Source organism: Haemaphysalis longicornis, unplaced genomic scaffold (assembly GCF_048455015.1).
Source record: "Haemaphysalis longicornis isolate Haplotype H1 unplaced genomic scaffold, Haemaphysalis longicornis Haplotype H1 scaffold_7, whole genome shotgun sequence".
Classification (NCBI taxonomy): domain Eukaryota; kingdom Metazoa; phylum Arthropoda; class Arachnida; order Ixodida; family Ixodidae; genus Haemaphysalis; species Haemaphysalis longicornis.
Window position 1 is genome coordinate 98,544,970 of NW_027526422.1, and position 17,054 is coordinate 98,562,023.

The 17,054-nt window shown below is 50.0% G+C and overlaps 2 protein-coding genes across 2 annotated transcripts; both read right to left on the reverse strand.

Moving 5' to 3' along the window:
• Positions 1-877: 877 nt before the first annotated feature.
• LOC144146429 (venom allergen 5-like) lies at positions 878-5,756 on the reverse strand. Its single transcript, XM_077678383.1, has 3 exons — positions 5,475-5,756; positions 1,688-1,705; positions 878-1,643 (listed from the first exon to the last, which is right to left on the reverse strand). Exons 1-3 carry the CDS (start codon positions 5,754-5,756, stop codon positions 954-956), a joined length of 990 nt encoding a protein of 329 aa, XP_077534509.1. The 3' UTR covers positions 878-953.
• Positions 5,757-9,219: 3,463 nt separating this feature from the next.
• On the reverse strand, positions 9,220-10,323 carry LOC144144672 (innexin shaking-B-like). The gene has a single exon (XM_077676200.1). It carries the CDS (start codon positions 10,321-10,323, stop codon positions 9,220-9,222), a length of 1,104 nt encoding a protein of 367 aa, XP_077532326.1.
• Positions 10,324-17,054: the final 6,731 nt, after the last annotated feature.

The following is a 17,054-nucleotide window of genomic DNA, read 5'->3' on the forward strand; positions in this document are numbered from 1 at the left end:
CCGCAGGGAACAACTTTGACGCATACCTAAACCCAGGGACGTGGGGGGAGCGTGGACGAAGTCCGAAGTCGTTAGAGCACAGGTTTCCGGCGGCGACCCTGCCTGCAATGGAGCCCGCTAATCGTCCCGTTTGTTAAGAGCAGTGACGCTCTGTCGCGTCGCGAAGTGCGCGCTCCCACACACATCCGCGGGGATGAAAGCCTTGCTTCGCAGAGGTTAAACGGGCTACCAAGGGAGAGTGGATGCGCTTTCAGGACCTGATTTCCGGGGTTCTAGACGAAATTCTAGTATGGTTTCTGGAGCAGGTGGTTGCCTTGGTCACGGTGCATGACAGCGCGAAAAATTTCGGTGCGGGGATGAAGGCCCATAAGCACTACTCCTCGCTACGCCCCTGCTAATGCTTATTTGTCAATACGCTATAACATATCTACCCAGCTTGAAAGTTCTATGTATCTCTGGAGCCTCACGGGAGAAGTGCTAGTGCGCTTGCGGGAAAACACATGCGCTTTTTGTGGCGTAATTGGGTAACAACATTTAAATTAGATTTTACTACCTTTTTGACATTCCGAACGACACGACAATCTGCTGCATTGATTTCATTCCTTACGGAAGCCGGAAGACGACTCGGCACGTCAATAAGTTTTGAATGCAGACGAGAGTAGCGAAAAGCGCCAGGTTTTGTCCGACCTTTTATTGTAAATGGCAAGGATTTTCGCTCGTTGACATAATAATTGTACTTATCTTGCTAAAAAGGGGGGTTTGGAGCAGCCAGAAATGAAGATCCACAAATGGTGATCCATAGACGCCGTGGAGATCCCGATTAGGCTTTTGAAGCCTTTTACTTGCAATCCCAAGACGCCTGCTGCAAACTTTGTCGGGCAGCCACAAAACAGGCGTGTACATCTCCTTATATTTGTACTGCCGAGTTACGGGACCAGTTTAGGGCCAGCCATTTACTGCTGGGTCGACATTTGGCTTTCATTAGTGGCCGCCGTCTGATCTCCGGGCTGCGGCGCTGCGACGTGCTCGGTAGCGGCGTATCGCCTGGAAATCCACACCATACCAGCAGTGCAAACCGCTACCCCTACGATAATACCAACCAAGAGGGGTAGCCAATACCATAAAGACGACGTCGATGCATTTTCGCCCACAGCCTCTTCATCATCGTGCTCTTCGCCACCCCCAGCGTCTCCATCACCGCGGTTTTCGACGTCGATGCTGCAAGGGCGAATATCACGACGCGAGGACTGGTCATCAAAGCACAGCCCCGAGCTCTCGTTGCACGTGGTCGGCTGTGGGCAGGCGCCGCACGTTAGTCCCTCCTGGTAGACAGGCAGCCCCAGGGAGTTACCGGCTGGCCCGTAGTTGCACGTGTAGAGCTTCACGTCTTTATAAATGCTGTTGGGTACGTAGTATTGCAGGTAGCCGCAGCCGACGTAGCGGGACTTTGCCCAAATCACCTGGGTGAAGTGACCGATTGCGTTACTGATCCCCGACTGGTCATACGAAGCAACTCGGTTCGCCGGGTAGTCCGTGTATTCGTTGAACCACATCTTCACGGAGTCATCCCAGTCTACCGGAGATATGGCGCTGCTCGCACTGCCAGCCAGTTTTGTCCCACCTCGGGAAACGTCGGCGTGCTTCTGTCAATGTCGTGCTCCAAGCTCCCTATCCCCTGGGTGTCCGTGCAGAGTTCTGCGTGGGCCTGCAGTAAGCGTGCAATGCCGTTACTACTACGCGTTATATACATCTGGCCACTGGGGCACGGGAGGGGGAGGGGTGAGGTGGGCGTCACTCTGCAAAAATTGGCTATCCCGAGGGACTAATGCTGCCGATCGTCGGATAATAACTACTGATAAATATTTTTCTATCCCTTCTACGCACCAGCTATCTGAGGGTCTCAAGCCTACTCTCACCATGACGATTGGCAACTTTACAGTTTCACGGCTGAAAAACGTTTAAAACAATAGATGTTCTGTAGAGTACGGCATGATGCCGAAGTTCTTTTTATATATTCATTTTTTTGGGGGCTTTCTTAGTTCCCATTGTTTCGTTGTTCTTTGCAAGTTTTATGTTCTCACTTTTCCTATTGAATGGCTCTGCCCTCCCTACCTTGAAATAAAACCCTGGATTACCACTGCATCTAGTACCCTTGAAAGAACGACTGATGTACTATCCTCTACTGCTCCACGATATCTCTACAATAGATTTAAATGATGACACTGGTAGCAACATTCGGCTGTTGAACACATGGCCTAAAATAGGAGTGACAGATGCAATACCACCACACAGCTCACACCGAAGCTGTAGGAAGTCATGCTGACCATCTCTGATTAGCTCAAACAGTCCAGAAGCCCCGGAAAGAACACAGCAGCACTGGAATCACCAAACTTCACAGTTTAGGCTGAATCAAGGTACTGAAGGTTTATTAAGTGTTATGTATCCCTTCTGCTTCATTTTATAGTCTGTCAGTCGCGGTGTGAGAGGTCGTAGTGGAGGTAACTTTGTATGATCCGCAATCGTGAGGACGTCAGAAAAGACCCTGCTTCATCTTCATCGGTTGCCCACTGGGGCATCGTGGAGGATAACCCTTCTTGGCCACCTCCTCACCATCCGAGGAGAGTTTTGATTTCAACCTCATGGAGCGTGGGCCCGGACATGCATTGAGAAATAAATGTTTACTCTCACTCTCTCTCCCCACTTCTCAAAATAGGGCACATTCCTCTGCACGTATTTGTTTTGCGTTCTGAAATACTTTAACGCTTCGATTAACATTTCTATGCAGCCTTTTTCCTCCTCCGTATACTCAAGCCGGACGCGAGAGGGTTGCTTAGGTGAATCAAATGCGTACCTGCTGAGCTAGTAGTAATAGAGTCCTCTTTCGCGTATTTTAACACGAAAGTGTTTTAATACGGGATACAGCAAGGCCTCACCGACGTCATATCTGTCACGGAGATGACATCACCAGAAAAAGGTCCACTGACGCGGCGGATCACTTTGGCCGTAACGGGAGGAGTGTTACACTCTGCCCACTGGGCAATGAACTCCTGCTTGTAGAACTCTACGAATGCGCCTTATACCCTTCCTTATACCACCCCATCCAAGGGGCCAACTAATCCATTCAGATGGTGCTTCGGCCTAGAAGAGGTGAAGTGAAGTAGTGCGTCATGGCGCTAATGAGGCCATATAGTTGGCGCCTCGGTATGTGGTGTTTATCCGCCGCCTATGCTACGGGTGTGACTGCTTCGTGCACGGCGGAGGAATCCAGTGGCCCCACGAATTAAATCTGTTTCATTAAGGCAGAAAGGGCAACGCTGACTGGCGAATGTTGTCCTCGTGACTACTTTGGTTCAAAGAGAGACACGCCAGCGGGAAGCGGACCGCATTCACGCATTCAGGGTCGAAGCTACACGAACTCTGCCTCTCGCGTTCCACAAGCTCAGGTAGTCGCAACGCAAGCGTCCGCCGTACACGCCACAGAGAAGAACCGGAGCAGCGACCCTCCAGCAGGACGTCGCTCTCCAAGCACACCCAAAAGGCTGCTGCCGACCCGCAAATCGTGCTCTTTTCGCAGTAGCCGACAATGACTTCGCTGGCAACCCGTTCGGTTTCGTTCGCATGGTTTGCGAGCGACTCGGATTTCATTCGGATTTACGCAATGCTCTCGCGCGTGTAATCCAGTATTTCATGTTGATGCGGCTAACGGTGCCATATCGAGGAAATATAGATAGCGATATGCAAGTACATATCCATGCACAATGAATATTCAGCTACCCCGGTGAAGGCACATTGCACTTTCCTGATTTACCGATTCCTATGAGGGAAAGATAAACCACGATTTTTTTCTGTAAACGTAGGGCCCAATTCACCGTAGCTTTGCGTTGCGTTATTACCGCCCTGGTAACACTTATGGCAAAGACCCAATGAAGAAAACGTGTAATCGATTGAATACAGCCCTTTTCGGAGTATTCCCTGCGATCGTAAAATTTCACGGCGTATACCCAGTCACAACAAACTGCACAGTTGCAACATGATTATGAAACTTTCCTGAGCATAAACAGGCACAAACCAAACTTGCACTCAACAAGACACAGGAAGCATGAATTAAACTTCACATTTAAAGCATGCTCGCGGTCTTCACCAAAAAGGGGTAGAAATCGCTTGTATGCTGAATGACAACAACATGAATGTCTGACGCTACAGATAGTGAACTGAGGAAGAGATCTTAGAAAAAAAACTCATTACTATAACAGAAAAGTAAGAACCTTATTTACAAACGGAGTGATGAGAAGATATCAAAGACAAACGAGCAATTTCCATTGCCAGAGGCTTTCAAAGTGATTACCATGGGAAAAGTTAGTCAATATTTGTTTCGGGGGGGGGAATTGGGGAGGGGGGGCGGAAGGACATAATGCACCGACGCGACGCCTGGGCTATTATAAGGGACGCCGAAGGGGAGGGCTCTAGATTATTTTGAGAAGATTGGGAACTGCAACGTGCAAAGAAAATTCCACAGACGTCAAACATCCCCGGCTGCTCAAAATTAAGATACACTCGTAACTCACTTGTTTTGATAACAGTTGTAAACACCATGTAAAGAAGTTAGCTCGCATACTTGAGGCATAAAAATATTGGGAGTGGTTAGTCTGCCCGCAGCCGGGAGATATACGTTTTCGAAATTCTTCCGGCAGTCGAATCTCATTGGCTGATGTAGTCACGTGAAAAACGCGTGACGTCGCGCGTAATTTTGGCGTACTCCACACGGGCAACCAGTTCTCATTTGCATGGTCGGCGGGACACATGGCTCATCAAATTGGGGCGAAGATTGTTTGAGGCAGTGTTAGTGGTTTTAGCCATGGATGAAATTAGCTCTGAGTCGCTCCCTGAATCGGGAGCTACGCGATCGTCACCACTGCGAGAAACGAGCAATGCTGCCACGGAAATTCCTGCTTGCCGACCCCTCGCTGTCGGTGAGAAGTTCGCAAGGTTCGCGCAGTTGGATGAAAGAATGTCCAGGTACAGCGTAGAAAGCTGTGTGCAGCTTTGGAAACACGAAGCTCGGACCATCGAGGCAGCAAGGAAACGAGTGGTTAGGTCAGGTTAGGTCAGGTTAGGATAGGTTAGGTTAGACCTGGTCAGGTCAGGTCAGGTTAGGTTTTCTTGCGTTTTTCGAAAACGTATTTCTCCCGGCTGCCGGCAGAATACGAAAAGCTTAACTTTCCCGGCACTTTTGACGTGACTTCATCAGTCAATGAAATTCGACTGCCGGGAGAATTTCGAAAACGTATTTCTCCCGGCTGCCGGCAGAATAGCCACACCCAAAAATATTACCACCTACTCTTCCTCCTGTGTTAATCGTCATTGATAATCATCGCCAATCACCAAACAGCACTGTTGGTAAGGATCTAGGTGCAACGTTGTGAAAGGGCAGTCGTGCCATGACAAATGACGTGCAATGGCCTGCATGTACGCACCTGCGCCACCTCGGCCAGCTCTTCGTCCCAGAGCAGCTCCTGCATGTCGGCGGCTGGCGGGAATCCCTGGAGCTGACCCTTGGCCACCAGGCTGCGGTAGTCGTTGTGGAGCTCCAGAATGCGGGCTCGCGCAGCGGCGTCTACTCCGCGGCTGATGTGCTGGCACGCCGGGTTGGGGAGGAGGCACAGCGTGTGTTGCGGCTTCATATGGCAGTCGGGCCTGAGCGCAGCCGTGAGCCAGGTCGATACCGCGAGGAGGATCCCGAGGGTGACGGTTACCATGTCTGCGTTACGTGGATCAACGTCTTCAGCTTTCCTTCTCTGGGCCGGTGGGCGCGTGATACACATTGATGATGATGCTCTTATTGTTGATGATGATGGTTAGACACGTTGTGTCAACATCTTCTGTTTCGTCTTATTCCTGCGGTGAAGTCGCCGACATCCCTGAGAGGATTCTCAGCGAATATATACCACAAAATGCCGAATATAGATGCACTTTTACGTGCGGAGCATTTAGAGGCTCGCCTTATTGTCTAAGCTCGCTCGCTGGAACCAAGTAGAGCCACACGATATTCCGTCGTAGCGACTGTCGTCGCGGCGTAATCGAGAGGCTTCGAAAGACAAGCGGTTTCTATGGACTTAAGTAATCTTTCACCAATCTCCTAATAATAAATTATCCGAGATGACAATTCCAGCTGCCAGGCAGGGACAAACAAGAAGGCTGTCATGTTGGATATATGTCGTCAAACAAAGGCAAACTCCCATCGGGAAAAATCATTTGGCTCATTTTTGTAAGGGCCACCACAGGTTGTGGCCCATTTTCAATACGAAATACAATCTGCAGGATGCGTATTCGTTCGCGGTCCGTTGTCTGGCTTATTTTGTTGCAAACAGTTTTGAAAGAGAAACTTCCTGAGTTTTCAAGTCACTGGAGTTTTATGTGGTGTACTTTCGGTTTATGAATTTGACTTATTTCGAAAAAACAAAATCTCGGAAGCGTGAAATCACGCGCAGACTTAGATCGCGATGCTGTGGTAGGTGAACATTGCTGGACACATAGTTAAGTTACAGTACGGTGGTAGTGGTGCTGGAAGATATGGCTCATACCCACTCAGGGCGATTGGCCAGGAAAAGGGCGCTCACCGATAGAAACTGAGTTATTAAAGAAATGCATTTTACGAATGAAATTAGCATATGCGTTTAGGGGGAAATACAATATCAGTAGGGGATGCAAAGGCATCCTCAGCATTGTACGCTTCCACCAGCTTTTCGTGGGATCGGCAAGTCATCTTAGAGAGGAGCGGCACACTCGTAGCCTTGTCTCCAATTATCCGTGATGGCTTCTAGACAAGGCGGCGGCAGCGGTGACCTCTCCAAAGCGGGGTGTCTTTTAGACGCTGCCTCGCGCAATGGCATTTGGGTGTGGTAAAGAGCGCATGCGCACCGTGACGTGAGGACGAATGAACGAGGGGCGTACGCTATTACTTAGCAATTGTTGCCACGACTAAGGCGAACGCTGAAGTTATTTGCTTTTTTTAGGACAATCTTGGCAAGTCTTCTTGAGTGGGTATGAGCTCAGTTTTTTCAACGCGGGAATTGCGGCCAGTAACAAAAGCTTCGCTGTTAAAAAACTCCTCAGACGCTTTGCTCGGAGCAGGTGATTTTGCGCGGTAGCGTTCGTCGTATGAAATGCTTTCAGAGCGCCACCACTGGGGACGACAACAAGGAATACGTAAACGTACTCTTCAGCCTGTAGGCATCCTCCAAAGCGAGATTTCATTTCGTTGTGGGTACAAGCCCGGCATTTCCGTCGCCCAACCAGCGCCATTTATTGCTTCGCTAGGAACAACCCTTCTATTCTTCTATGCAACTTCGAAATAAGCTCTGCAGTTCTGGCTCAGTAGCCTACGGGTGGTATCGTGGATTTTGTAACGAACGGCCAAGTTCGAGCCCCAGCAATCCTTCATTTTTTACTCTTATTTCTAGTGATTTCTATAGTTTAAAATATTCTTTTAAGTCAATTCTATGCTGTACTTTTGTAAATAAGCGTGACTTGTCATCTGTTTGGTCGGGTTACTGGTGAGGTGAGGCATATCAACACGTCTGATTAACGTTCAGCATCGAACCGGGAGGCCACGGCTTGTGCCTCTCTTTTAACGAAATATCTTTGCACTGAAGCCTAGCGCAGGTAATTACGAACCCATGGTGTAGCGCAATACCGCAAAATTATACATATTGTACATCTTTCGGTAAATCTGCCAATCAGACCAATAATTTCAAGCCGTAAAGATTTTAATCCATCAGCCAATGAACAAATGCCCAATAAATAAATAAAAGGGTAAGAAGTAGAAATGTCGACCCCCAATAAATCTTTTCGCGCACTCTGAAGCATACTACGGCGTTATATACACGAAGAGTGACACATATCCGCCGAGGTGTGCGGTACAAAGCTCTATAAGGATGAATGTATGCCGAACCTAATGCGCACAAGTAACAGGCACGCATCAAGATCGCAGTCGACAACAAGGGACGCCTCCAGCTGCAGCAAGAACAATAGGAGCCCCAGTAGAACCAATAAACGCATCAGCAGAAAGCGCTCGCCGCCACATGAGCGCGTTTGCTGGGCTGACACAAAGAAAGAAAACAAGGAGAACAAGACCACGGCACACGTCAGCGTTCCTAGGAATGACGAGGTCATGGTATCTCTAGAGAGGGAGAACACTGCCCTTACAGGGTCCATGAACAACTTTTTTAAAGAAAACCCCGAACTCAAGACATCCATGGACAATCTCGCGAAAGAAATGGCCAACATCCAGGCATTGCTCACAACACAACCATCCAACGTATCATCTGATTCGACGCAGATTAATAAGGAATCTGTGGGCACTGCTAAGACGCAAGGAGAGAGTGACAGGACCGTAAAAAAACCAGCCATCACGAAGAGAGCTATCGAATTACACTCGTCAAGGAATAAGAAAAGAAAGCAAATCGACGAACTTGAAGCAAGGATGGACTTCATAGAGGCAGAAGCTCGATTCAACAACCCGGCGGAGCTCATGGGCTCATGCAACGTGGCGCTTGAGCAGATAGAGCTAAGTACGTTTATTTTCCAACAAGGTGGGGTTTGCTGGAGAGTGGGAGGGCCGTGGCGCCAATATTTCTTGTGCGCAGTCGCGACACAGGGTTGGAGGCCTCCATTTAGGCGACATCCACGGGGTACTTTTTAGCGAGATATAGCCGTTAGCGAGATGTAGCCGTTTAGCGAGGTGTACCCGTTATCGCCCTAATTTCAAGTGTGAAATTACGACGTATCTGTATGCCTGCGTAAGACCAATGGTGCATATGCGAGAATTATCGTTTAAACACCAATTAAGTTCGGAAACGTAGGTCAACGTCTGTAGTTTGACCTGTCGGCTTGTGGTTTGTGGAGGCCTATTCGATCAGCGGTACCGGACTGCCCCGACTACTCGCGGCGAATATCTAAGTTAGAAATAATGTTGTGGTGAGAGCACGTTCATAAATAAAATCTGGGCTCTTTGTCCCAGACAGAGCGTGTTTGCTGTGTGATAACGCGTGAGAGGCCACACGCAGCGAAGCGGACGCAGATGTTTATGAAAAAATTGGCAGAATAAATACCAGACAATACTCCTTCATGGAAAAGCTGGAAACACAAACAAATCATTGAGTTTCTTCTGCAATCCACACCACAACAATTCTTCTTTTAAGACTTGCGGGGTTTATTTTTCTAAAGGAGCGGCGGAGCTGATGGTACAGCTGGCAGCAGCTTGACCAGCCTTCGCGAGAGTTCGGCCACAAGTTGACTGAAGACGAGGGAGTCAACATTTTGGCCAACGAGGCTGAGCAGGAAAACATCGCCGGCCGACAAAGACGAGACGACGGCAGAGATGCGCTGGCTGTCCGGGTAACGCCAGCCCAGCAGGCGACGCCGCAATGGAGCGCTCACCAAGAGGAGAACGCGATACGCGATCGCCGGGACGCCCAGGAGCAGGAGCAGCAGATACCAGAACCACAAAAAGGCGAACAGCTTTTCGTTCAGAATGTTCAGTGGCAGGACGCATATGGCCTCGAGGTTCTCTAACGTCCCGGACTGACCATACTTGAGGAAGGTGCACATGGCGATTCGAGGGAACGCCATCACGGCAGGACTCACGAACTCTCGACCCTCGCTGCGATGCCAGCGCACCAGGTCCCAGCCGTAGGTGAGGAAGCTCCCTCCTAGCACGTAATCCGTGAAGGCAGCCTGGACGATTACGTTGAGGACACTGAGGAGCTCGCATATCAGGTACTTGACCAGATAGCAGCGGTTATGGTTCAGGCTGACCACCAGAAAGTCGGCCATCTGGGACCGAACCTCGGCCCGATTCTGGGTCACGGCTGCACGAATGTCGAGGGCGGCGACGATTGCCGCAACTTTGCCGCCTTCCCAGGCCTTCCATAGCCACCGGGGCGCGTAGAAGCAGACGGCCTGAGCGAACAGGAGGAAGCAGACCCACTGGTAGTAGGTGTGGTACTTTCGGTCTTCGCTTCCGCTGCCCTTCGGCCTGTGCCCCGTACCGGGATAGATAACGCTGTCGTTGTACGAGGCGTTGAACAGGCTCCGGTGGCTAAACGTCGACTCCACCCAGCAGAACGAGTTAACGACACCGGCCGGCATCGTCGGGCAGTGGCAGTCGATGGGCGTTCCCACATACTCCCTGGCTGTGAGAAGAGTGCAGAAGCCGAGCAGGAAGGCCACGGTGGCACTGGTGTAGAGGCGGAACACGTTGCCGTCGATGTGAACGCGACGCGCGTTGAAGTGCTTGCGCAGGTTGCCCAGGAGGTTAAGCATGGCTGCGGGTCCGTAGTTTTCAGGGCGAAAAATTTAAAACCTTGGTAAGGTGACTTGAACCCAGTGTTTTTGGGACGGAGGCCCTAAGCCACGCGAATGACAAGGGCGAGCTCCGCGAAATGCGCGTGGGGCGCGTGAATTAGGTGATGGCGATGGCGGTACTGCTGACAGATTTTTTGTCTTCGTTGTTGAAAAAACCGTGATGCTGCTTGCGTAGAAGAAAAAGAGTTTTTTTGTGGGTGGCGGGAGAGGAAAAGGAAAGGGAAGGCACTTGGGATATTTTGAGCTCGGCAGGGAGCTCACCTGCATACAACCCAGTGCAGGGGATGGGAAAGAGAGGGGGAGTGACAGGATAAAGTGGAGAGAGTGAGAAAAAGGTACAAAGAGTCCTAGAGTCAGTCAGTCAGTCCTAGAAAGCTGTCAGTCCGGGCACCTCAGTTCGGGCACTGCAGTCTGGGCCACAGCCGCTGCGTGAGGACGGTCTTCTCCACGTAATGTAGTAGATGGGCGAAGACTTCCCGTTAGGTCCAGCAGGCCCCTTTGGGAACAGAAGGTCCTCCATGCCGGCGCTGGAAGTGCCACTCATGCCAAACACTACGAGTAAATCACTATCATCAGCATCTTCTGTTAGTTTTATGTTCAGCACTTCGCTTCATCAATTTACCCTCCCCTCGAAACTCCCGCGTGAGCCTTAGGCCTCCCCCTTTTTGAATAAAAGATTTAACAAATACAACCCAAGTAAAAGTCCTATAGTACTGGTAGTAGTGAAAATCATATCACCATTTAATCCCTAAAATTGAGTAGTGTGGCCTGAAAACGTTGTGGCGCTATCGTTCATTTCGGGTCATGAGGAGGTGGGCAGTTGTAACTGTGCTTTATAATATGGTTCAGTGTCCGAGAAGAGGAACTGTGCCAGTAAATCTATTAATGAATATTACCACACGGCATAATAATAAGCCCACGTTGTAATACAAAAACAAGGAATACAAGGAATGGAACAATTATTTACAAGAAATGTAACACAAGTAGTGTAACACCTATTTTTGCTCAACATTTTCTTAAACAGAGTTCTATTATTTTCCCTATTTACTATTGCGCTACCTAAGCTTGGTTGAATCTTTTTAATTACTTGTTTTATGTTACTTCTTTTTGGTGTTTGCTGCTTTGTGTGAATTTTTGATCTCGTAATAATTAGTCAAGGGTCCCGTTGTAGACTTCTGGCTTTGGGACCTTTGTCTATATACTAACATAATTGTATTGTAACAAGGTTGAAGGTAATAATCAAATTGAAATAGAAAAAATGAATTGAAGGACTAGTCTTACAACTGATTCTTTGTTAGTGCAATACTGCCAATATTGTGTTGCCTTTAATGAGACCATGAAGGAAAATGCATCTTCCTTTATTTTAAAGAACAAGGCTCTGTTAACTCAATAAGCATGATTCAATTCCCGGAAAATGTTCCCATAAAAAAACGCCAGAAATATGGAGAAAAATTACCCCATTTACTTGTAGGGGAACCCTGAGTAGTATGCGAAACAGCAGCCATGGGGTAGACTGCAGTTCCCATTAGCTTTCAGTGCGTCGTTTTCGTTGACGTTCAGCTTCGCGTGCCTTCGTTGTATCAGTAGCTTCTTGACGTAGTTTGCATGAGTGAAGGACATAAGGCGTGTTCGTAGCACAATCAAACTGAACTAGATGCCCGCTACAATCACCCAATCATGTTTCTTGGCGTTGCCGCATTAGGTCGACTGCCGGCGACCTTTCAGTGTTCCACCCTTAGCCTTCTAGTCTTCCTTATCCACTGCGCATCAGCACTTTTCAAGTATAGGTACCTGAGAACCTCAGCTGTCCATCTACGCTGATCACACTGAACCTCATCTCGAAACATATTTTATTCTGCGTTTCTCTACCTTCAACCGACGCCCACCCCATATCCTCCTGCACTGCTTCGTTAATGGTTTTTCCATGCGCTCCTAAGGTCAAGCGGCCTACCGTTCTCTGGTTGACTTCAAGGCCTGCTAAAGCGCCTGATTTTAAGCAGAGTACTGCATTCGAAAATGCGAAATCCAGAAATATAACTTTTTTTTATATTCCTTTCACTACGTCATAGTTGTTATACCGCCACAGAGCATTGTACTTCATTATAGCTGCGTTTCGCCTTTCATTACCCTTACGTTGCTCCTCGTGAGTTCTTAAGTAGTTATCACCTTCGTTTATCCACCCTCCTAAATATTTATATTCCTTTGCTCTGTGTGATTCGCCACGTTGGATTGACTCTGCATCAGTGCTACTGCCATTGAAAACATTTATTCCGATTTTTCTGCGCTGAACTTTAACCCAGGTTTGGTGGTTTCCTGAGCGTTGATATGTATGAGCCGTTGCATGTTGGTCTGGTTATCAGCTAAAAGAACAATGTCGTCTGCGTATAACATTCCCGGAATACGCGGTTGTACGTCTGGGGATAGGCCTATCAATGGCGGCGCTTCTATCATTCGGGACTTCCAAAACGGCGTTCTGCCACCGGGATGTTTGCTCTGCTCTCCTGCTCTCCATACAAAATTCTAATAGATTCACATTATGGTTCGGATTGGTTACTCTCGGCTTACGTTTTAGTTTTTTCTGTGGTTTATGGATTCAAAACGTCGTACAACCGTTCTGAATTATCTTTTCTAAGCACCACGTCATTAAATAGGAATTCGTTTTTTTTTTTTCGCTGTCCCATGTTGATTGGCCGATCGCTTTATTGGGTATGTGCCTAATTAAAAGACAACAAAAGCAGCATCAACCAGGGAACGGTCGTGAGCATGCAGGCCGCGCCATTGCAGGTGGTCATTGACGAAGACTCGGTCGGCGGTCCCATCGTGGTGTGGTCCCGGAGCCCTCTGCTCTTCGCGGGAGGAGTGGCGCTCGGTCTGCTCCTGCTGCCCGTTCTGCTAACCACGAACAAAATCAGCCTCTTCGACGTCGGGCAGGAAGGCAGCTCTAACTACACTCCCACGGTGAGTGAGCACGCCATTTTTGTAACAGGGACCATTTCAGTACGAGTGTGTAATAAGGAATCACAATGATGAAGGAGAGAAAGTGCCCTGTCCAAGGACCATTGGCCCCTATGGCTAAAACGAAGGATGAGACGCAGTGATTTCGTATAGCTGGGTATGCAATCACAAGTTGTTTCTTATTCCTGAAGATATGAAGTGAGGCTGGCCGCCTTTTAGTCGCTAATTTACTGCAAATGCCTGGGTTGTCTCTGAGGCTTGCATGATATGAATTGCCATGCTCACATTATTTCGCTGCCGCTCCAATCGCCACGTCAGTTGGACATTCTGGGCCGCGCCGAGCAGATGATTCATGGTCGCCCCAAATCAACGAAACCTACTCCTCCTGTCGTCATCACTCTTTATTCCTTCCGCAACCGCGTTCGAAATCAAGGAATAAAAATAATGCGATGGTCGGGACACAGGATGAAAGAGACACACACTTGCAATGTGTCTCGTCCTTCGCGATGTTTTCATTCCTACGGTCATGTAACAAGCAGGTCAAGTTTCAACGCTTTGGCGACCAGAAGGTGCTGAGCCCAAGGACGCGGGTTCAATTCCCGGCCACGGCGGCTGCTTTTCTGATGGAGGCAGAAAGCGAAAACGTCCGTGTGTTCGAGATTTCGGCGCACGTTAACCGTCGCCAGGTCGTCAAAATTGATCCGGAGCGATCCACTACGGCGCGCCTCATAGCCTGTGTGGTGTCGAAGCGTTTAACTTCACAATCAATCAGCGACCAGAAGGCGGACTGAGCAGCGTAACGCAGCTGCCGTACTGGATGCCACAGGCAGCCTGCCAAATGCAGCCGTGCTCACAAAGGTCAAAGTGCCACACAATTCTGCTGCGCGATAGGCACAGAACTGCAACTTCGTCCACAGTGCACAACGTTTTATTGCGCAGAGTGATTGACTTCACCGCGCACCAAAACCAACGTTAAGTGTATTGTAGGAGGCTGACTCGGTTGGTGGGCTCCTACATTTATTCAGGTCGCGTTGGCTGGCCAGGAGTGGGAGTGGACGTGCGGCCGCCCAGCAGCTGACTCGACGTTCTATCTGTAGCGCGTGGAACTGATGACGCTGGCCGGTCACCGTGATGATGATTGTGGCGCTGATGATTACGATGACGATGGTGTCGCTACAGGGCTCCCCCCCTAGCGTGTAGCGCGGTAAATTAACAAATGTAAATAACAATGCACGAAAATGAACTATGCACTATGTACAGGTATGTACAGAAGGGGCCATAAGTAATGTATGTCCGAGTTCCATGTCCTTGGGTGGTCGCGATCATCCCGTGAGAGCGTCCGGTGTGTAGAAGCCGTCGGGTGGTCTTAGCTAGCTGGGAGTGGCGGAGGGGGCGAAATAGCCGGCGGTTTTGAAGTCCCGAAGTGAAAGAAGCTAGAGCCCCGGCAATGGTGTAGAAGAAATGGCAATGCTCCGAGAATCGGCGCTCCACGAGCAGCCTCTTGTGATGCGTGCACATCGGCGTTCGGCTGCCGGTTCGAGTGCGCTGATGTCCTTTTCGGGCTCAGAACTGTTCCGCAGGTTCTTAGCGCGTCCGTGGCATGACACCTCTGCTGAGCGCGTCTACAGCAAGACACGCGAGTGCCGGAGTGCCGATGAGTGTTTGCACGGATCCGAAGCCCCCGTCGACCGGGCACGTGCCAAGGGCGTTCGGCAAGACGCCATTGACGGCTTGGGGGCGTGCACCGAAGGAGCCCCTGCGACGAAACTCGCTTTGGCCTCTGCTGCTTAGGACGTCGGTGGCGACGTCGGCGGCGACGAATTTGTCTGGTCGGCGGCGCCGACTTTGTCTGGTCGGGAGATTGTGTGGCCGTGGTATGATCATCCAAGTCACGAGCGGTAGCCGGGTTTCGCGGTGTTGGGGCCTTGGGTGTGCTGTCAACGTGCGCTTGTGCATAGATTTGTGGGCGTTGCGCTGGTAGCCGGAGCGACGGGATGTAGTCGTCACTGGTGGCATTTTCACGTCCCTGAGAATCCAGGTGCGGTGTTGACTGTAGCCGGACGGGAGACGTGAATTCGCCGTCGTTGGCTGCAAGTCCCGTCCGCGTGGGTGAGGCTGCCTTGCTGGAGATGAGGTCCAGGGGGGCGACACCACTGGCAGGAGACGACGCGGATGGTGCAGAGGGTACAACGCCCTGCGGCGAAGCGTGCGTGGGCTGTGCGGGTACCTCCTCTGCTGGCGGTCGAGAGCGGTTGTCGATGAAGCCGTAGTGCGTGAGCACGGCAGCACGAAGGTCATCGTAGGGGGTGGCGCTGAGCGGTGGTAGGACGAGGACGCGGCGGAGCTCTAGCGGAAGCGTCTCCCAGAGGATGGAGTGCTTCAGAGGCTGTATGCTGACGTGGTTGAGCCAGAGGGCAGCCTCGAACTTGAAGAACCATCCTCTTGGGTAGCGTGGCTCGAACGCCGGTATTGGCGGGTCCCCCCACGTCGCCATGTCGGTGTGCCGCTGGCCGAGGAACAGGCGCGGAACTCCCTGGTCACCACATGTTAGGGAACGTCCGGGTCACCACTTGTAGGAGGCTGACTCGGTTGGTGGGCTCCTACATTTATTCAGGTCGCGTTGGCCCAGCCAGGAGTGGGAGTGGACGTGCGGCCGCCCAGCTGCTGACTCGACGTTCGATCTGTAGCGCGTGGAACTGATGACGCTGGCCGGTCACCGTGATGATGATTGTGGCGCTGATGATTACGATGACGATGGTGTCGCTACAGTATCAAACCACCGCAATTTTTTGAAACGTACATAATTGACTCCAGAACGCTGCTTTACATTACACAATCATTGTACTTAACTACAACACTCAGAATCGCAGGGCTTAGAACCAAGGCCGCCAGAGCCAGAACAACGAACTCTATGTTTAGAGACGGTTTCGAATGAGCAATAGCTCATGGTAATATCGGGAGTGCTGCAAGGAACCATGCAGATGGCGTTAGGTGCATTGCAGGCATTGCCAGTTGTGCACTTGTCGGAAGACGGAATGAAACTGAAGCCCCATCCCTGCCCTTGTCATTCTCACTCCGAGCGGAGTGTCGCGCATGGAATGAGCGGTTATGAAAGGGAATTTTTGAGTCGGCGTCTCTTCCGTTGCGCGACACGTCGTCGCATAAATACCTATCGCTACAAAACAATACTCCTGTCTTTTAAATAGACAATGTGGTCAGTTGTAAACATAGAGAGTGTCTTACGAGACTAAAGGCTAAGATGCGAAAGCCATGTGGCGAGTTTCTTTCAACCTGTTTACGCTCATTTTTATTTGAAAAATTGCGCAAAAAGTTATGTTCTCCGGGCTCCTTTCTTCCCGGGGACTTGCCGACGTCAGGTGTATACAACGCACTGTCGAGTTCCTACGGCCAAATATAGCGGATTTCGAGAATGTTTATCCTGCACAAAGCGTGCGTGAAAAGAAAGGTTGCTATAGTCGCGGAGGAGATTCAAATCATTGCTCAGAATGGGGAGAGTACCATGAAAACACCAAAACTCAGCGTGACACCATTGCGGGAGTCGATACGGCAGCCGATAGTGGTGCATGGTTTGGTATTCTGTTGCCTATTTCATATGAACTAAGGCTCGAGACTTGAGTTAAATAGTCAGAATGTTGACATGCTTTAAGCTGCTCATTGCAGCCACAAATAATGCTGCAAGATATCTGCCCAAGTGTAAGCTTTTGATGAGTATC